Source organism: Durio zibethinus, chromosome 11 (assembly GCF_047325235.1).
Source record: "Durio zibethinus cultivar Kanyao isolate XHJ-2024 chromosome 11, ASM4732523v1, whole genome shotgun sequence".
Lineage (NCBI taxonomy): Eukaryota > Viridiplantae > Streptophyta > Magnoliopsida > Malvales > Malvaceae > Durio > Durio zibethinus.
This window is the reverse complement of record NC_143172.1, coordinates 14,831,293-14,848,938: the sequence shown is the minus strand read 5'-3', so window position 1 is coordinate 14,848,938 and position 17,646 is coordinate 14,831,293. Positions and strand designations below refer to the sequence as shown.

Below are 17,646 nucleotides of genomic sequence, written 5' to 3'. Positions count from 1 at the left end.
AGAATCTCTCCCACTAGATGATGTAAATATTTTTGGATTGATGGCATGGCATCTAATATCAATAAGTTGTTGGCTGCCAAAATTACACAATGACTTCTAATTTCTTGAAGTAGTCCTCTAACTCTTTGTTTTTCCTGTTTATTTATTGATTACATACATAGTTGTAAGTTAACAGTAGGTATAAACTTGTATTTTCTGCAGCTATGTTTTTGGGAATTTGTTCTTGTGAAGTGATTTTTGATGATATACAACAACCTTTACAACTACTCTTAACCACTCCATTAAAGGTGAGTGCACTTTTCTTCTGGTCAGTTGGTGTGGAAAAGGTAATTGAAGCCCCTAAATAATACTCTAAAAAAGTACATAAAAAAGGATAAGCGAACATTGAATAACAAAATAATACAGTATAATGGGCCAACAATCGAGAAAATAAGAAAAAAAAAAGTAAAAATAGGTCGGTAAACTCACTTTACTTTTCTGGCTTTTGATAACATGAGCAATTTAGTCAGAATGAATTATTGAAAAACTCTTTTTTTTCTTTGTCCTTGCATGTTTGTTCCTTTTTGATGGCCCATGGATAATCAGCGAGCATCGGCACAGGTGCACAGTCAGAACTAGATTTCAAAGGATTTGACATAAAATGAGAAATGCCCTATAGATTTCTTTTTACTTTTCAAGAAAAAAAAAAAAAAAAAAAAAAAGATAAAACCCATTTTCAAAACACAACATTTGGTTGGAGAATCCTATTCAGAAACAAGTTCACGAGTTCTTTTCTCACCAATATGGTAAACCTATGCCATGGAACCTAAGATGTGTGAAAATGGAATTTGCCCTTTCTTTTTTTTATGTTGGCTTGTTGGTCAAATTGCTTGGCTGTCAGGCCAAAGTCTCATTGACTCGGTGTATTCTCCTTCAAATTATTGTAATAAACAAGCGTTGTATTCAGGGTTAGAATTTAAAATAAAGTATGATACAGAACAGCATCCAGGATTCTGCTAAAAATAATGCTTAGGGTGTGTAGAAAAAACAAAAATGTGACCCAGAATGGACCCCCACACCACAGAATTGGATGCTTTCCACTTAAGACATCACTTGAGTCAAAATAAGACCTTCTCACATGATTGCTACTATTTGGCCTAATACAGAAATTCCAGCAAAAATTAATGGTAGCCATTAGCCTGAAATTTATGTAATCCTCAATTTTCAATACTCCTTTGATTTTGTTGACCTTGTGAATGTGATTTTCTTTTGTAGGGCCCTTTGAAATGGCATCCACACTAACCCACAAATCTGACTTTTTGAAGCCTCTATTCCGGCCGATGCTGCCCAAAAGAAAATACCCACAAAATTCTCAGCCCTCGAGAAACTTTGGTATAGAAAAAGACCAAATAGGGTGAGATTTAAGACCCATTTCCCTTTTTTTTTGTCCTTTTCTTTTTTGCACATTTGGTAAGTGAGCATCAATTTTAAGCTTAATGAAAAAGAAAAGAAAGCATCAGTTGCAATTTCAAAGAGGAAAAGCAAAAGTGTATTCATATTTTACAGTTTCAGAGGACACGGTAAGTCAGCTGTTTGAAAGCAAAATCCCCACAAATTCCAACAACAAGACAAAGTTTAGTCCACCTAACAAGCTCTTAGTATTAAAGAAAAGAAAATTATTAATAATTTTTTTGGAAAAAATTAAATAAGTAAACATGGAACTGCACAGAAATGTTCCTCATCAAAAGTTCAAAACCAATCAAAATTCTCCCCAGTAAAAAACTCAGAGTCACTCCATCTTCCCTCTCTCTCTCTAACCTTTAATCAATTCCACGTTCTGTTATTCTTCATTAACATTTCTCTTTCTTTCTCTCTTGTAAAACAACCGGACCAAACCAAAAACAAAAAAAGCCATGCCATTTGTTACAGAAACCTCGGCTTCAGCTTCTTCTTCGTCTTCAACAATAGCAGAACATCTAAAACTAAGAAGACCAACCAGAAACCAAATCAACATAACAGAAACAGATCCAAACCCAGTGCCAGAAATCCCATCTGTAATCCAATCCACTCGTTGTAAATCCAGCATTTCCTCTCTTTTCCTCTCCACTTTCGCCTCCACCAATTATGAAACAACAACAACAACAACAACAACAAACACCAAAAAAAAACCTAACCCTTTTAGCCAGTCCACTCTCAGAGGACTTGGCTGCACAGCATCTGCATCACAGCAGGTGTCGGTGCCTGCCATGATACGTACATCAGCTGATTGGGAAGCTAAGAAAGTGAAGAAGAAAAAGAAAACACAAGAACAAGAAAAGAAGAAGAAAAAGAAGAAAAGCATTAAACTTGTTGGCAATGATAATAATAACAGTAATAAGGTGCATCATCAGCAAGGTGTGGTTTTGAATGAAGGGAGTGGCAATAACATAAGTTGTGGGGTAATTCAGGATGTTTGGTGTGGACCTGGAATTGGGTTTTCAGCTGATGCTGTTGGCTCTGTGGATTGCGTTGTGGCAAGGAGAAATGTGCCTGCCAGAGGCAAGATTGATGTTGAAAAGGTCAACCATAGGGAGGTATATTTTTATTTCCTATCATCTTTTCATGTTATATGTATTTCTTTTGGGGTTTAAATTCCAGGTCATCGGATGAGTTCTATGAGCTTTGAGAGGTGGGGTGGGGTAAATTTGTTTTTTTGGTACAATTTGGATTTTTTTTTTATTAGTGTTGTGAGTTAATGTTGCATTATAGTGCTGTACTTTTTCATGTTAATCTCTTTCAGTTTTGTACTTTGATATTGATTTGAAACCAGGCTTAGGCACTCTTTTATTCTTATCTTTTTCCCATTTTTCTTGCTTAGTCGATTTGATTTTTTGTTTGGTGGATGCACTCATCTTTGGCATGCCAATGTATTTATTTATGACAATGCTTAATTAGATGACTTTTCATTTACCATTTGATATTCATGACTTTTTGGGCATTGATAAATTCATTATGAAATGGTTAATTAATCCGTGCCTAAATTTTTTTCCTTAGCAAATCTCATTTCTTTGTTCATTTTCCAGGAAAAAAAACAGTCAATAAAACTTCTTTAGGAAACACTTTAAGTTTTCAATAGTTTAGACTGACCCCCATATTTGCTCTTTTTGAATGAACAAATTTCACTTAAAGTTTTTAGTGCCTTAAGTTGGTTATTCTTTGCATTTGAAGCAAGCATATCGGTAATCAAGTATTTAATAGTCCTCCTTTTGATAGGATATTTACATAATTATATCATGTTTCATGCTTTTATGTCTGAATTTGCTTTGTTTTTGTTTTTATATTTTTTTTGGCCTTTTCTTTTAAAGGGTGCATCTAACAGTATTTCTTTCAAACCCAATTCCGAAGCATTGGCCTTGTCATTAACCATCCCTGTTAATTTATTTTTATGTGTAATCTATTTGTTGAAAATAGAGTGTCGTGGAAAAGTTTATTTATTTCCCCTTGTTTTGACTAGAGAATATATCCCTGCTGTTCTAAGTGTAATTGGAAGAACCATGTAAATTTTGATTGTGTTTTTTCCTATTTCAGAATATCTTTATCACGTACTCATGTTTTAATTCACCAAAAAGAAATAAAAACTTTTAGTGACAGAACACTTAAATTCTTGGGGTGTCATTTTGGTTTTAATTTATTATTATTATTTTTTTATCAAATGGTGTTACATTGATAAATTTCTTTTCCTTGGATTGGATACTCTTATTTATTTAGTTCTTTCTCTAATATAGATTTTCATTGGTGTTTGGTGAGTTAAGCAGTTTTGTCACTTCACTTCTTTTAATAATTAACAGAAAAACCGTGCACGTATAATTTAGCTTGGTTACTAAAGAAAGACAATATGTTAGGATAAAAGGCCTATCATGGACCCCATCAAATTAGGAGATAGTTATACGGAGCTTTTGATAAGCACTTCAGTGTTTGAATCATATGAGGACTCTCTCTTCTTTTCTCTCTATATAAATAGAGTTTTTTCCATCATTGTCCATCCTGAGCAAAAGTTTGTTGAACTGATTCAGTTTTCTCCTTTCAGCGTGATAGTTGTTGCTTTATCTCATAATTTCTGACATAAAAACACATACACTTTGTTTTTATGTTGGCTGATTTTGCTTCATCTATGTTGACAGCGTTTTTGTATAGCAAGGCGGACTATAAATCCTGAAACTCTCTCGTTTTTTGATTCTGATTCAGCCTTCATCCCAACACGTCCGGCACCCGAATTCTTTGGAGCTAGATACCATCGTCATGTTCGACATCCTTCTCCTGAGGGGCTTGCTGAGGTATGTCTATACTTCCGTGGGCTTCTGTACAAAATTCAAGTAATATCTCATTTGGGCAATCAAACATTGTTAATTTGGAAAATTCTTTCTGATTATAGCTTTTAAAGATTCAATTTTGGCATGTAAAGTGACAGCTTTTCATTCTACAAGAATATAAGATCCCGAGGATTCTCACTAGCGCAATACAATGAATATTGTTCAATGTATTCCTTATGGTCCTAGTAGAAAATGCATTTAGCTCTTTGTGAGTTTGATTGTTTTAGGTTTTTTTCTTTTTTTTTTTTTTATCAAATGCAAATATAACATATATTCCTTTTTCCTTATTTTTTTAGAGTTCAATCTTTTTGTTGTCTTAAACTGTGTTGGTGGGGGGAAAAGACATTTTATTGAATAATCTCAGTTTATTTTTCTTTTTTAAATTTTACTGCTTTTCTGAAAAGAAATGAAAGTGGGTCGGGTAAGGCTTTTTCTGGTAGTAATGTTGACTATTCAAAAAGGATTCATTGCGGTTAAACCAGAATATTTTTGTTTTGGTCATTAGAGTTGTGATTCCTGATGAACTAGTTGTAAGATCATAAGCGCTCTCTGATGCAATAACTGAAACTTTGGCTTCAGCAAAATAGTGTACATTCCGAGGTTCTGGGATATTATTTTCAATGGTGGGGTGTTAGCATATGACTTGATTTATCGGAGATTTTAATTGGAACTTTGCTTCTGAAATACTCCAACTGAGTTGATTATTATGTTTTTTACATGATGTAAGCCTTGTGCTACTACCATGAACTTTATTTTCTAGAAGTTAAATGTAAAAGGAACATCAAATAACAACAAAAGTATGGCAATATTCATTTTAATGTGTGGGTATTATCTCTTGTTAGATACTCATTTTGGGGAAGTGAACAAACTTCAGAAAAGTTTCATTTTTCTCATCATTAAGTTGAGGTAGGATCTTTGTTTAATGTGCATTTCAAATTGTCGGTGGTTGATGGTGCAGATAATGATGCTACAGAACAACTTTCTAATGGGGGGAAGATTAGATTCACGTGATCGATTTAGCGACTGGAGGCTTGATATTGACGACATGTCATACGAGGTTTGTTATGTTTCTTTATAAAAGGAAGCTTAGTTATTTGGTATGGTTCAATCGATCCTTGATCAACTCTTGATTCGGTACAAAAGTAATAATCCTTGTTTAAACAATAAACATTCTGTTTTTACTGCTGTAAAACAGCAATTACTGGAGCTTGGTGATAAAATTGGTTATGTAAATACTGGATTGAAAGAAGATGAGATAAGCAGATGCCTCAGAAAAATTAAGGGCTCGATTACGAATGATTTACCACCAAACGTGCCCATGCATGTGGATAAGAAGTGCAGCATTTGTCAGGTGAGCTTTTCAAGTGAATTATTTTCTTCTTTCCCTTTCACTCATCCTTATTTAATTTAGTCTTTGGATATAGGAGGAATATGAAGCAGATGAAGAGATGGGGAAGCTATGTTGTGGACACAGCTTTCACATCCAATGTATAAAGCAGTGGCTGGTGCAGAAAAACACTTGCCCTGTTTGTAAGACTGAAGCAACAGCTTGATGCTAGCAGCAGCAGCAGTCATGGATTCATTTTAACCCTCTTGTTGGTGTATAGATTTTGCTCCAAGTACAAAAGCAAGGATTCATTTTTTTTCTTTCCTTTTTCTGAAAATGTGTGAAGCCTTAATGGTTCAACTTCTATTTGCTTTAAAAATGATGGGCAATTATTGTTATATGAATGAGAACTGTTGCAACTTTGCCTACCTCTCTTGAAATCAAATACTATTGTGACTGTGTTGCTAGCACTTGCCTTGCCCGATCTCCTTTCAATACTTGATTTTGTTATGTGCCGTGTTAGGAAAAGTAAGTTAAATCCTGAAGAAATGTACCTAAAATAATTCATTTTTGAATGTACATGTGGGTTGTGCTTTGCTTAAATATACAACTGCAAGTCTCCTCACGCAACCCACGCTTTCCTTGAGTCAAAAGCTGCCTTTGTTGACTGGGAATACCCTTGAATACAACAATATAAATGCTTCGTGTACCTCCTTAATGTATGTACTTGATCTAGACTGCCTCGAAGATTCTTTCTATCAGCTCCTTTCTTCATAGGAAAAAAAAAGAATGAAGTAATGAAGCTTAAATGCAGGTAAAGAAAAATAGTCTCAAGGAATTTAAGCCGCATCATGATGACTGAGAAATTCTATTATACATGGATACACCAGATCCATGGCCTGCATCAAAAGGAAGCGTAAACCTTTAGGAGAAGCTATTATGCTACTGAAATTTGGAATGAATTCCACTGGTTAAGTTGCATCAAATATTATAGAGTACTAAAATTATTAACTTTAGAGAATCCTATGATTAAATCTTACCAGTCGGCCACCCACTATATCATAGTGAGCATAATGTGGACCACCTGGTTCTCCGAAAACTTTGTAAGCAACCAATGGCTTAGGAATGAGCTTCACTGTTTCTGCTCCATTGATATCATTACAAACTAAATGAGAAAAGGAAGCAAAGCTAAACAATAAAATAGATCCAATCTAGACAGGTTGGATGAATTGCATCATACCATATACCGCTTCAGGCGGGCAGATCAAATCTTGGTCTCCAGCAATTGCTAAGACAGGGACGTTGCTTTTACTGAGATGATCCTTGTAGAAGAACATTCCACTCCTGTCACGCAATCCACCCTCCTGAAAGGCTGTTGTTAGCTGCAATAGAAGCTTGGCAGGCACTGTCTCTGCAAATTATGTTTTCATTGTCATTAACAAAATGGCCCAAAAATAAAACAATTATTCTAACATAAGCACCAATAAAATTTAACTGTGTCAGAAGGGAGATTTGGAGACTCATTGATATGATTCTGGACTCGTCAAGGACGTATGTATCAACAAGAAAGACATCAAAGAGCAACTTGGCTAGGTTGAAGGCAAAAAATAACTAAGAAATCAGGACAAAATTAGGGAAGTAGGATCTACCACAAGCTGGCAAGCAAATGAAAACTACAGCATAGGAATCATCTACACGGTTCGAATATTGCCTTCTGATTTTTCCTGTAACTTATTACAACTAAAACCAGCAGTAGTGCCAATATGACCCATATAACAGACCCAACATGGTAGGAAAAGGCTTTTTGTGTCTTGTGGTACTTTTGAAGCATTCTGAAGCATCCATATAAAACAACACTTCAAAGCATCAATTTCATAGCCTACATTTAGCATTTATGCATTATAATGAAAGCAAAAGGTGAAGCATTTTTTCTTACCAAAGTTTTCCATAACAAGTTTGTCAAACAACTTTGGCGGCATCATGTCTGGGGCAGAAATTTGAGAATTCAACCAAGATAGGATGTAGGGAGGGCGAGTTGCAAAAGGATGGGCAGCAGCAAGCAATGTCCCGATTGGAATGACAGGAACATTCAGGACTTGTGCAGGGTCTGCCTACTCAGCACAGAGAGATAACATCAGCTTATTGTCATTATCTGTATTCTGTATACAAGCAAGTCCGAGAAACAAGGAAGAGCTTAAGCAATTCACTTTAATAACACTTGCCAGGGGTAAAAGCAGTTTGAGTGATGATTTAGAAGACATATAGTCCAATGATGATGCCAAAGTAGTGACCGATGCCAATCCAGAATCCTTACCTTCAAAACCTTATAAAAATAACACATTTTAGCACTCTTATTTATTGTTCAAGGAACAATGTAACTCAAATGAAAAGCTCCCAGGCTCAGGGGGAATTGCCAAGAGCTACAGCAGATCTCACTTTTTGCCAACAGCAGTGTGGTCAATTGGTAGAGTGCTGGACTCTTAGTTCCAGTTTTAGGGTTCAATCCCTATTAAAACCCCAGCTAATAAAAAAAAGGAAAAGAAAAGCTCCCAGACATAACTTTTACTATGAAAATATTCTTCATGACATTACCTGAATTGAGTACCTACATTACATGATTTTCTGAAGTTGTGACTATGTAAGCAACTTTTTCTTTTATATTTGCTTAAAAATGTCTGCCATCCATTATCAAGCAACCCTAACACCAAACAACCCCTAATATAGATAGATAGATATATGAGGAGGGATATATATCTATATAATATCAATCTATCTATATATCTATCTATATATAGATAGATATATGAAAAGGGATCCACTTACACCAATGTAAGTGTTACACCTTTTTTTTATTACAGCTTTTTTGACCTTTGGATCAAAATTAAATCCATAACACCTGCACCTAACCATTTTGATCCAGAAGGGAAAAAAAAAAGGTTGTAACACTTACACTGATGTATGTGGATCTCTCCTCTCTCTCTCTCTCTCTCTCTCTCTCTCTCTCTACATAGATATATTAAAGAAAAATGAAGCAATTTTCAATAACTGCCAATGCTTAACGGAAACTCTTTCTCATTTCTGCTTGGAGAGAAGAAGCAGATTGAATGTGTATTACAAATGAAACCAGCATTTTGTAGTCCTAAATACAATCCATTTTGTTTGTTCTTGGTGAATGTGTCACAATTATTTTAGGAGAATATAGAAGCAACCATTCACTAAAGGACCAACTATGTGCTGATGAGAAATTAACTACAAGTCTGAGACATGCTTGCTACTAATCATTTGCACTGGGATCTAAGTAACGCTGGCAAAGGAGTTCTTCACAAGGAGGACAAGGAACAAGATTGTGAACATCTATATTTAACGAGCCTACAGCATCTACAAGCCCTCTAACCAATGCATCTAAAAAATTGACTCTCCTCATAAATGACTAAAATTCATCAAAAGATTTCGTCATGGTTGACATGCTTTAGCCATGTTAATTAAAATGCCAACAGTTTGAAATCTTACATCGGCCTCAATGAACCAAAATCAACAAATTCAAGCATCAGATCTATGTTGAACCAAGCTCAGAATTTTTTATGAGTTTAACCAATGTTATCAGTACCTAGATCAACATAAGTTGTGCACAAAGTTTTCTTTAAATAAATTTGCTGTTAAAAAGTTTTAACTAGCCTAAGAAATCAATATAAACTGTTCACAAGTCTAATTTAGCTGGTGATTTTTCTAAAGGAAATGAAATTCAAACTGGTCTTAATAAGCGAAATCCAGTAGGAGAATAAAGTTTCAAGCCTGCTAAAGAAATTCTAATGGTAAGAGAACAGAGAAATTAAACATGCAAGTTATATATTAAAATTGAAGCCAATATCAACAGCAAATTATTTTGCAATAGCTAAAGGTAATGCCAAAAAGATTCTCTATGCAATAATAGGTTTCTACAAACATAGGTCATAAATGTAGACAACACATGCAAGTTTGTACGGAATCTTACAACATCGTGATAGCATCGCATAAAGCAGGATACCCCCCATCGAATGACCAACTGCAAGCAACTTGTCATCCTTTGGTTTGCTCTTAGCCTTTATGTATTCCATCTACGATGAAAATTTTATTTCAATAATAGTTAAGTTAGTTTTTATGACTTATAAGTAGCCAGCTGGTGTATATATAAGATTATTAGAGATAATGCTACAGAACTTCTCAAATGAAAGCCTTTTATGCATAAGGGATGGCACCTTACCGCAGCAGGGACATCTTCTTCTAGGTAGTGATCAAAATCCCAGTCATACTTCGCAACAAGATCAAGTTGTTTCTGCACATCTTTTAGTGCTGTAGAAATGTGGCTTTGCATATCAAAAAGCCGTGCTGGAGATGATCTTTCAGCTTCTTCAATTATATTTACAAGCTTTTGGATAAAATCCTTAACTTGACCAGCAAAATCAAATCCTTTTTCTGTTTCTGAAAAGCTTCCTTTGATTGAAAAACTCTTATAATTTGTATAGGCATGAGTACCACATTTTCCATCCTTAACATAAAAATCCTTCCTCTGGGACATAGCATCTAAAGGGTCTTTAACTTGTCCAATGTCCACTCCTTGTGCACTCAAGCCAGCACCTCTGAGTTCAAGAATCCATGTATCATATCCTTGACCAGACATGAAGCGTGCAAACGAGGACTGAATAGGAATATAAATCATCAATCGACTTAAAAACAAGAAACCATAAAAGCTAAAAGCCTAAAAACTACAATCCAATGGAAGAAACTACATAAAAAATAATAATAATAAAGCATAATCCCAAAAAGCCATAAGCTACGAAACCACAATCAAATGAAGGATAAAAAAACCGAGAACACTAAAAGCTTTAAAATTAATCACATGAAGAAACCATGAAAATTACAATCCAAACGGCATCCAGAATTAAACACTCAGAAAAGCGAGAGCCTACAAACTTCAAAAGCTATAATTTGAAGACAGAAACAAGAACAAACCCATGAAGGCTAGAAGCCTAGAAATTGCATTAATCCATCGTCAGAAACAAGCATAAATACACAAAACTAGACGCTTAGAAATCAGAATCTAATGACCGAAACAATAGGCAAAAAAAAAAAAAAAAACCCAGAAGGCTAGAAGCTTAAAATTTACAATTCAATGAAAGAAACAAAAAACAAACCCATAAAAACAAGAAGCTTTAGGCATCGTAATCCTAAAAAAACTCATGATCTTCTAAATTAGTTGCATGCAATGCAATTCACAAGAAAGAAAAAGCTAACCTCAGGGGAGAGATCATAACCAATAGCATTGGTCCCAACGCCTGACAAAAGCATCAACGGATGATTCCTGGACGGCGCCTTTGGAGAAGGAAGGTACCTCCAAAGAGCCACCCTCCATTCCGATTTCTCTACTTGCACGTAGTGAAGCTCGTCAGCTGTACAGATATTTGTCTTCTTCTTGTCATTCTTTTTCTCTACATTTCTCTTCAAAGCGGCTTCCGTCAGGGGCGACCAGGTCCTGCGACGAAATGAAGATGGGGATTGGCGTATCGGGTTGGAGCGGGAAGGATTAAAGGAATAGAAAGTGGGAAGGAAATGAAGATTCGATTGGAATTGGAGAAGCACCATTTTGTGTTTTGTTGTATTGATTTTTCTTTCTTTTTGCTTGTCTGTTTCTATTTTGGTCTTTTGAATGTTGCGGGAAAAATAGCTACTTACCTTACCTACTATTTATAGCGCTTGATTGCATTAATACCAAACCAGTTGCTTTGCCGATTTGGAACTTATCTGGTAAGTACAAAAAATGATTTTTTCAAGAATTCAAAATATATTATTTTTTAAAAATAACTTTTGTCTTTGATAAAAAAAAAAAAAATAAGTCAATATAATTTTGTATGCAAAGTAGGAAGCGTTAATGTAGTTATATAGAATTTCGCGTTAAATTTGTTATAATTTTAATAACTTACGTGATCAATCTCGTATAAAAAAATTTATTCGTCCAATTTTTACTTTTCTTTTCCATTTTATCTTAACTCAAAAGAACATATTAAGATTATTGCAAATAATAAAAAAAAAAAAAAAACATTTTGTTTTTGTTTTCGGGCAAATTTTGGGATTTCACTTAAGACACTTCTTCTCTGGTAAGTCACTCATTACAACGATATGTTGAAGATAATTAATAATGAGGGGAGGCATTGATGGATTTTGTTGGATAAGATACGTGCAAGAATCTGCTTCATAATTCATTTGGGAACATTTCTGTTATGTATGGAGCCTTTGGCTTTGCTTTCTGAAAACAGCAATTTCTAATCAATTCAATTTGAATTACAAGTCCGTTGAAAATGATTGCTGCTTTGTGAATGCTAGCTAGGATAGAACCATCCAAATTAGCTCTCCTTTGTTTCCTTCTCATTCTGAATTATATCCATTCCTTCCAGATTTTCATCCCAACTTACAAATATCTGAATCTGCTTCATGCCTCCAATTAACCATGCTGCTTTCCACCTTCCCCTTTCATGCTTTTGGATCAACTTATACTAATCTTACTCTTTTCTAACAATGCTAATGTTATTGTACAATACTATCGGATCAAGCATAATCAACACCTAATAACACCCATCAATTCTTTGCTATGCAATTGGTCAGGAAACCGGTCTTAGATGCAAATACATGCATAAAAACAACTTCATCAAGTAGTTGTCAATGTTTGCAACTAAATTTCAGATAAGAAAAGTTCGAATGAAATACATCTCCTTCGAGTTTTCTCTATCTACCATCTCATTTCTCCTTGTACCAAAGGATCAAGTAAAAAATGTGTTAACTCTAAATTCTAACTATCCATTGGACACTTTCCTCCTTATCTAACTAGTAAGGATGAGTGAACTCTACCATAGGAGACAACTTTTTGTAAGGCATCTAGGGTAAGACTTACATAAGAGAGTAATCATATGATCCTCACTCTCCTGCAGAATTCTGTGCACTTGATTTTTTTTATTACAATCATGCTTTTTTTTGTGAAATTTATTGATTGATATCCATGAACAAGAAATATCACATCCCACAAGAACAATGAACTGCCTAGGTTATCATGCATGAAAACTTATTATCTATCAACTTCCTTACTGATTCTCCTCCACTGTTGATATGTTTACTAGGGAAAGAACGTGTTTTGCAATCTCTGCAGAAGCATCAGGCTTTGCTGCTTTCAGAGCCCTCTCAGACATCTCTGCCAGCAAGCTCTCGTCCCCTGCATAATGGCCACACAAGAAATAGAAGATAAAACAAAATTCAAGCATGTGCCAACTTTTAGGGCAAAACAGAGTCTCCTGTTTCATAGAATTTCATAGAATGTCAGGAATCAATTATCTATTTATACTTGTAAAAAGGACTTTGGAATGTTTCAACCATAACACTTGCATGACATGAAATGAATATGTCCCAATACATAGGTCCATTAGGCATGTTTAGTAATCCGTGTTCTCATCATCAATCACATTTATCAGATTCCCAATTTCCAATCAAAACACTAATCACAAATACAAGCAACAGTTGTAATTACCTAATATTTCTGATATAGCAGTCCCAAGGGTGGTTGAATCAAGTTCATCCTCAGTTATAACCCTTGAACCTGCTACATCTGCCATTAGAGAAGCATTTCTGCATTGATGTCCTTCTGCAACATTTGGTGATGGTATCTACAGCATCCAAGAGACAAATAAGTAGTAGACAACTAGTAAAAAAAATGATGCAAAAGAGGTAGTATTTTGGATAGGAATTGTAGGTACGCTCATAAGAAAAATGACTTAATTAATTCGAAACTAATTTTTACAAAATCAAGCAATAATGTCACAACAGAAAAGAAAAAAGTATTAATGTAATCTGAAACTTTGCCTCTGCTAGACGTGATAGAAAAAAATAAAAATAAAATTGTTTTGACACTATATTAGAAGGATATCAACAAATAGCAATAAACTGGACAAGCTAGAATGACGTAACTTGTACACATCAATCCACAACTACATATTAGACTTTTTGATTTAGGACTCAAACAGGATATCATTGCATGTGTTAGCAATTTGAATAAATTAATCCAAAATCAACATCCACCATGCAGTGATATCTATCGATAATTAAGCGCAGTGTGTTGGTTTCTATACAATGCACATGAGGTAGCTACAAAAACCTAGTTTCATAGATTATTTATTTTGTCACATTCTGTATTAGCAATAATCTAATCCATATCAAGAAAAAAACAAGTAAAAGTTTTAGATCTTACACAGGTACATGTATCATCAACAACAATGTCAAACCTCTTCATTATGGAACATTTTCCAAAGTCGTGATTCCAGAGCCTTGAAAAAGAAAACTTCCCATATATCCTAAATGCACATGACTACCAGTTTTAATATTATCCAGGAAAAAAAAAAAAGATGATAGAGTTAATAAGGAATAATTTTAGCAATTATCACCAGTGCCTCATCAAATCATCACTACTACATACAGTATCATGGTTTCCATGACCTTTTGTTTTCATTATAGTGAAATTCAGAGTGGTCTCATATCATCATGGTTGAGGCAATTTCCTTGAGGATAAATCTTTAAAGTTAGTTCCCTTCCACTCCCTTTCCTCGTGTAAATGTTTAAAGCAGTCACCACTGCAACAGGAAGCAGAAAATATTTGCCAAGTCTTTGAGAGTTTGGAATAACCGTTCTTCTGGCTACAAGATATAATCTGCCCTAATGTTTCATTTATTCAAATATTATTATAGAATGGCACAAAGTTCAAGATTTTGCTTCACCAAATATTTGGAATAATATGTTCTCTGAACAGATAATCATCTGTCCAGATATGTCAAATAGCAGAAATACTATCCTAGCTAGAATGTTAGACTAGTAAATTAGTTAGCTCATTCATGGTTTTGCTAATTCTTAGACATTGATGTTAATTGATGCCTAAAGAGACCCAAAAAAAAACAAAAAAAGAAAGAAAAATAAAAGGGTTGATGGTCTTCAATCTACCAATATAGAAGGTTTCCCAGTAGCCAAGATCTCAGAACAAGTCATTGCACCAGCTCGAGAAATGATGAGGTCAGCTGCTGCATATGCCAAATCCATTGAATGCAAGAACCTTCATAATTCAGAGATTCATCAGATCTTAGGAAACTAAAAACACAGACACTTTAGTTATCCAAAAAAAAAAAAACATATACACCTTGGATAAGCACAGTATTATTTCAAAAAACTGAGCTTCATTGAGTAACCACAAATCAGACAAGATTAGCAACAATAAGCTCATCATATTTTGAGCCAGACTTCTAGAACAATGACAGAGAATAATAATCAAGGTTCTGGCGTCTGGGTTGTAGCTGCCAATTGCTATGATGGATGCAAGTAATAAAATTAAAGAAATGTTATTTAGATCAAACAAACACTGAGGAACATAAGCCCAATGTGTAAATATATAATGTGAAAAGAACATTTAAAGTTTTTGGAGAACTTAATTCAAGTGGATGGATGCCAGCACTGTACATGAGAAATTTTCCTTTTGAGGAGGTCATAATAATGTTAACCGATGCCTATAGCTTCTGAATTCCAGTAACAAAATGGAGAACCTATAGAAAGGATAATGATTTGTATTATCTGCATCACCACATCCATGTGCAAGTTGACTCTCAAAACAACGTACAGTTATCAATACATGAAGGAAAAAAAAAAAAGCAGATTGCAGATCAAAAAGCACATTCCAGCAGCCGAGCTAGCTTAAGATCAAATAAGAAGCATCACAACCTTACAAGGGCAAACAAAATGAAGATGCACCTTGACCTGGATATACAGACATGGAATATACTACAAGTCCAGCGCTGTTACATCTTTGTCTTATCCTCAATGTGAAGACATATAGTGTCTGTGTATGTCTCTATCAAACTAACAATACATACACATGCACAAACGTCTATCAAACTAATATACTTTGTGACTAATTCATTCATTCTCCATTTTCTCTATCAATATTGGGTTATGAAAAGTTCGTTCCAATCTAACTACACATAAAACTTCATAGATTACCACTTATTTCCCTCACCATCTTCTCAACTTCATCCTTGTAGTCAATTTTCCTAGATTATTAGCAATAACAAGGTGAAAATAAATGCAATCCTCATAGAATTCAAAACTCCCATCAAAGGCATTATTTCTTCAAAAATGTTGAACATGATTCTTTCTTTTTAGTGTACTACATGTTTAAATTATGAAACTAACCAGCAAAGGAGGCATAAGAAATTGAAGCCATATCATCATTTCCTCTTTAAACAGTGCCAAACATATATATGCACTGAACTAGGAGGGAACCTAGTTTCACGTCATGAATTAGTGAAACAAACAATATTGATCATCAGACAGAACCAAGCAACAAATATGTTTCATTAAACGCAGGACAACTTACGGTGTCAAAATTAGCTGCCGATGGCTCCTAACCAAGCTTTCCATTTCATTAAACGCCTCAACGCCTGTTTGCCATATAATGAACCAATTCTTATGTTCCAACAGCAACTGAGAGTACACATTCAACAAAGCAATGTTAACAGCATTAGCTCCTAAAGACCCTCCAAGAACCAAAATTACTTTGACCTCCTGTGGAGAACCCTCCATTTTCGTTAACCCAGGAAAAAAATGCAACCTTGACACTGCCTTTGAAACCAAACCTTTCAAAGTCAATCTCACAGGATTCCCACAAACAACACACTTTTCTTTTCTTGGGAAACACTCAACCGTTGAATTGAAGGCAACAAACACCAAATCAGCAAAAAAAGAAAGAAGCCAATTTGCAATACCCGGAACAGAGTTCTGTTCTTGGATCACAAGCTTGATCCTTTTCAGCACAGCGGCTAAACAGACAGGAAAAGAAACATACCCACCAGTTCCAATGACTACATCGGGTTCAAATTTTGACAAAAGGCTGTAGCATTTGATGATGGATTTGATCAGACGGTAAGGGAGGACGAGATTCTGGAGAGAGAAGAAAGGCCAGGCTAATTGGACGGCTGGGATTGATTTGAACTCAAAATGAGCTGACGGAATTGCTGTGCTTTCCATGCTGTTGGGGCAACCTAAGAAGAGGAATTTGGAGGTTGGGTTGATGAGTTTGAGCTCATCTGCTATCGCTACAGCTGGATAGATGTGTCCCCCTGTGCCACCAGCAGCAAATGCCACGTGGAGGCTCTCCAGGGCCTTGTTGGTGGTGGTGCTGCTAGTGGTTTGATCATCTCTTGATTCCTTTATCGAGAAGCAGCAACTGATGCTAAAAGACCTGCAGAAAAAAAGCAAAAAGAAGGAATGTTTAGAGAGTTTAGTTGATGGAAGTTTGTGGGTATTCAAAAAAGCAAAATCGAGTTTACCTGGTTTTTGAAGGGAAGGAATAGGGGGAAGGGTAGAACGGTAAAAAAGAGGGTTTAGGAGGGGGAGAGATGAGAAAGTGGGTTTTGGCAGCCATTTTTAAAGCATTTGTTTTTTTTTCAGATGCCCACGTTTCAAACTAATTTGAGAGGTGGGAAATTTTAGAGCTTCGCATTCTTTTCTCTTCTTCCAGGGTTTTAAAGTTTCGAAGAAACAAGGAAGTTTTTGTAGACAGTTAACGGACAGCTCCAAACAGGTGACGAGGAAGCAAAGTTAGGGAACTGTTGTCCTGCTGGGCTGCCTGACCAGCTATTATATTTATATATTACTTTTGAAAGCGACTGATTTGGGTACCTTTTGCTATAATTGCTTCTTTTTTTTTTTTTTTTTCTTTTATCTTTTAATTATTTTTGCAGAAAGAGAGCAGAGCAAAGCAGAAATTTTCTTGGTACACTACCTCAGTTAATTTCATTCCATTTATATTTCAATCCTTAAACTTCAAACCAATCAAAGTATATACAAACTTGTAAGAACGAAAAAAAAAAAAAAAGAAAAAGAAAAAACTTACTTTTTTTTAATAGGATTTACGTACTTCATCTACTGCAAAAT

The 17,646-nt window shown here is 35.0% G+C and overlaps 3 protein-coding genes across 8 annotated transcripts; 1 reads left to right on the top strand and 2 right to left on the bottom strand.

The window, feature by feature from the left end:
- Positions 1–1,539: 1,539 nt before the first annotated feature.
- On the top strand, positions 1,540–6,125 carry LOC111289413 (RING/U-box superfamily protein). Of its 2 annotated transcripts, none has more exons than XM_022880442.2 (5): positions 1,540–2,552; positions 4,140–4,292; positions 5,287–5,385; positions 5,524–5,679; positions 5,740–6,125. In XM_022880442.2, exons 1-5 carry the CDS (start codon positions 1,893–1,895, stop codon positions 5,761–5,763), a joined length of 1,092 nt encoding a protein of 363 aa, XP_022736177.2. In that variant the 5' UTR covers positions 1,540–1,892; the 3' UTR covers positions 5,764–6,125. The 2 variants fall into 2 exon arrangements, with proteins under 2 accessions (XP_022736177.2, XP_022736176.2); XM_022880441.2 differs by having other exon boundaries at positions 1,557–2,552; positions 5,753–6,125.
- A 51-nt stretch (positions 6,126–6,176) lies between these two features.
- LOC111289411 (uncharacterized) lies at positions 6,177–11,472 on the bottom strand. Of its 5 annotated transcripts, none has more exons than XM_089768060.1 (8): positions 10,927–11,462; positions 9,896–10,330; positions 9,647–9,749; positions 7,874–7,978; positions 7,592–7,762; positions 6,896–7,066; positions 6,696–6,796; positions 6,177–6,424 (listed from the first exon to the last, which is right to left on the bottom strand). In XM_089768060.1, the coding sequence occupies exons 1-8, from the start codon at positions 11,272–11,274 to the stop codon at positions 6,278–6,280; spliced, it is 1,581 nt and encodes a 526-aa protein (XP_089624186.1). In that variant the 5' UTR covers positions 11,275–11,462; the 3' UTR covers positions 6,177–6,277. The 5 variants fall into 5 exon arrangements, with proteins under 5 accessions (XP_089624186.1, XP_089624187.1, XP_089624189.1 ...); XM_089768061.1 differs by having other exon boundaries at positions 6,177–6,554; positions 10,927–11,441; XM_089768063.1 differs by having other exon boundaries at positions 9,896–10,271; positions 10,927–11,104.
- An 867-nt stretch (positions 11,473–12,339) lies between these two features.
- On the bottom strand, positions 12,340–17,430 carry LOC111289412 (UDP-Glycosyltransferase superfamily protein). The gene is made up of 5 exons (XM_022880438.2): positions 17,040–17,430; positions 16,088–16,951; positions 14,665–14,773; positions 13,205–13,340; positions 12,340–12,892 (listed from the first exon to the last, which is right to left on the bottom strand). The coding sequence occupies exons 1-5, from the start codon at positions 17,132–17,134 to the stop codon at positions 12,765–12,767; spliced, it is 1,332 nt and encodes a 443-aa protein (XP_022736173.2). The 5' UTR covers positions 17,135–17,430; the 3' UTR covers positions 12,340–12,764.
- Positions 17,431–17,646: the final 216 nt, after the last annotated feature.

What these genes read in the sequence shown, in the direction of transcription:
- LOC111289413 (XM_022880441.2), top strand. Translation starts at nt 1,893, where the DNA reads ATGCCATTTGTTACAGAAACCTCGGCTTCAGCTTCTTCTTCGTCTTCA. An exon ending in AAAAGGTCAACCATAGGGAG is followed by an intron (nt 2,553 to 4,139) that starts GTATATTTTTAT and finishes CTATGTTGACAG; the next exon opens with CGTTTTTGTATAGCAAGGCG. An exon ending in AGAAGTGCAGCATTTGTCAG is followed by an intron (nt 5,680 to 5,752) that starts GTGAGCTTTTCA and finishes CTTTGGATATAG; the next exon opens with GAGGAATATGAAGCAGATGA.
- LOC111289411 (XM_089768060.1), bottom strand. Translation starts at nt 11,274, where the DNA reads ATGGTGCTTCTCCAATTCCAATCGAATCTTCATTTCCTTCCCACTTTC. An exon ending in ACTGCTTTTACCCCTGGCAA is followed by an intron (nt 7,763 to 7,873) that starts GTGTTATTAAAG and finishes CTGAGTAGGCAG; the next exon opens with ACCCTGCACAAGTCCTGAAT. An exon ending in ACTTGTTATGGAAAACTTTG is followed by an intron (nt 7,067 to 7,591) that starts GTAAGAAAAAAT and finishes CATAATTTGCAG; the next exon opens with AGACAGTGCCTGCCAAGCTT.
- LOC111289412 (XM_022880438.2), bottom strand. Translation starts at nt 17,134, where the DNA reads ATGGCTGCCAAAACCCACTTTCTCATCTCTCCCCCTCCTAAACCCTCT. An exon ending in TCCTTCCCTTCAAAAACCAG is followed by an intron (nt 16,952 to 17,039) that starts GTAAACTCGATT and finishes TTTTTTCTGCAG; the next exon opens with GTCTTTTAGCATCAGTTGCT. An exon ending in CTGGGAAACCTTCTATATTG is followed by an intron (nt 13,341 to 14,664) that starts GTAGATTGAAGA and finishes TGGATGCTGTAG; the next exon opens with ATACCATCACCAAATGTTGC.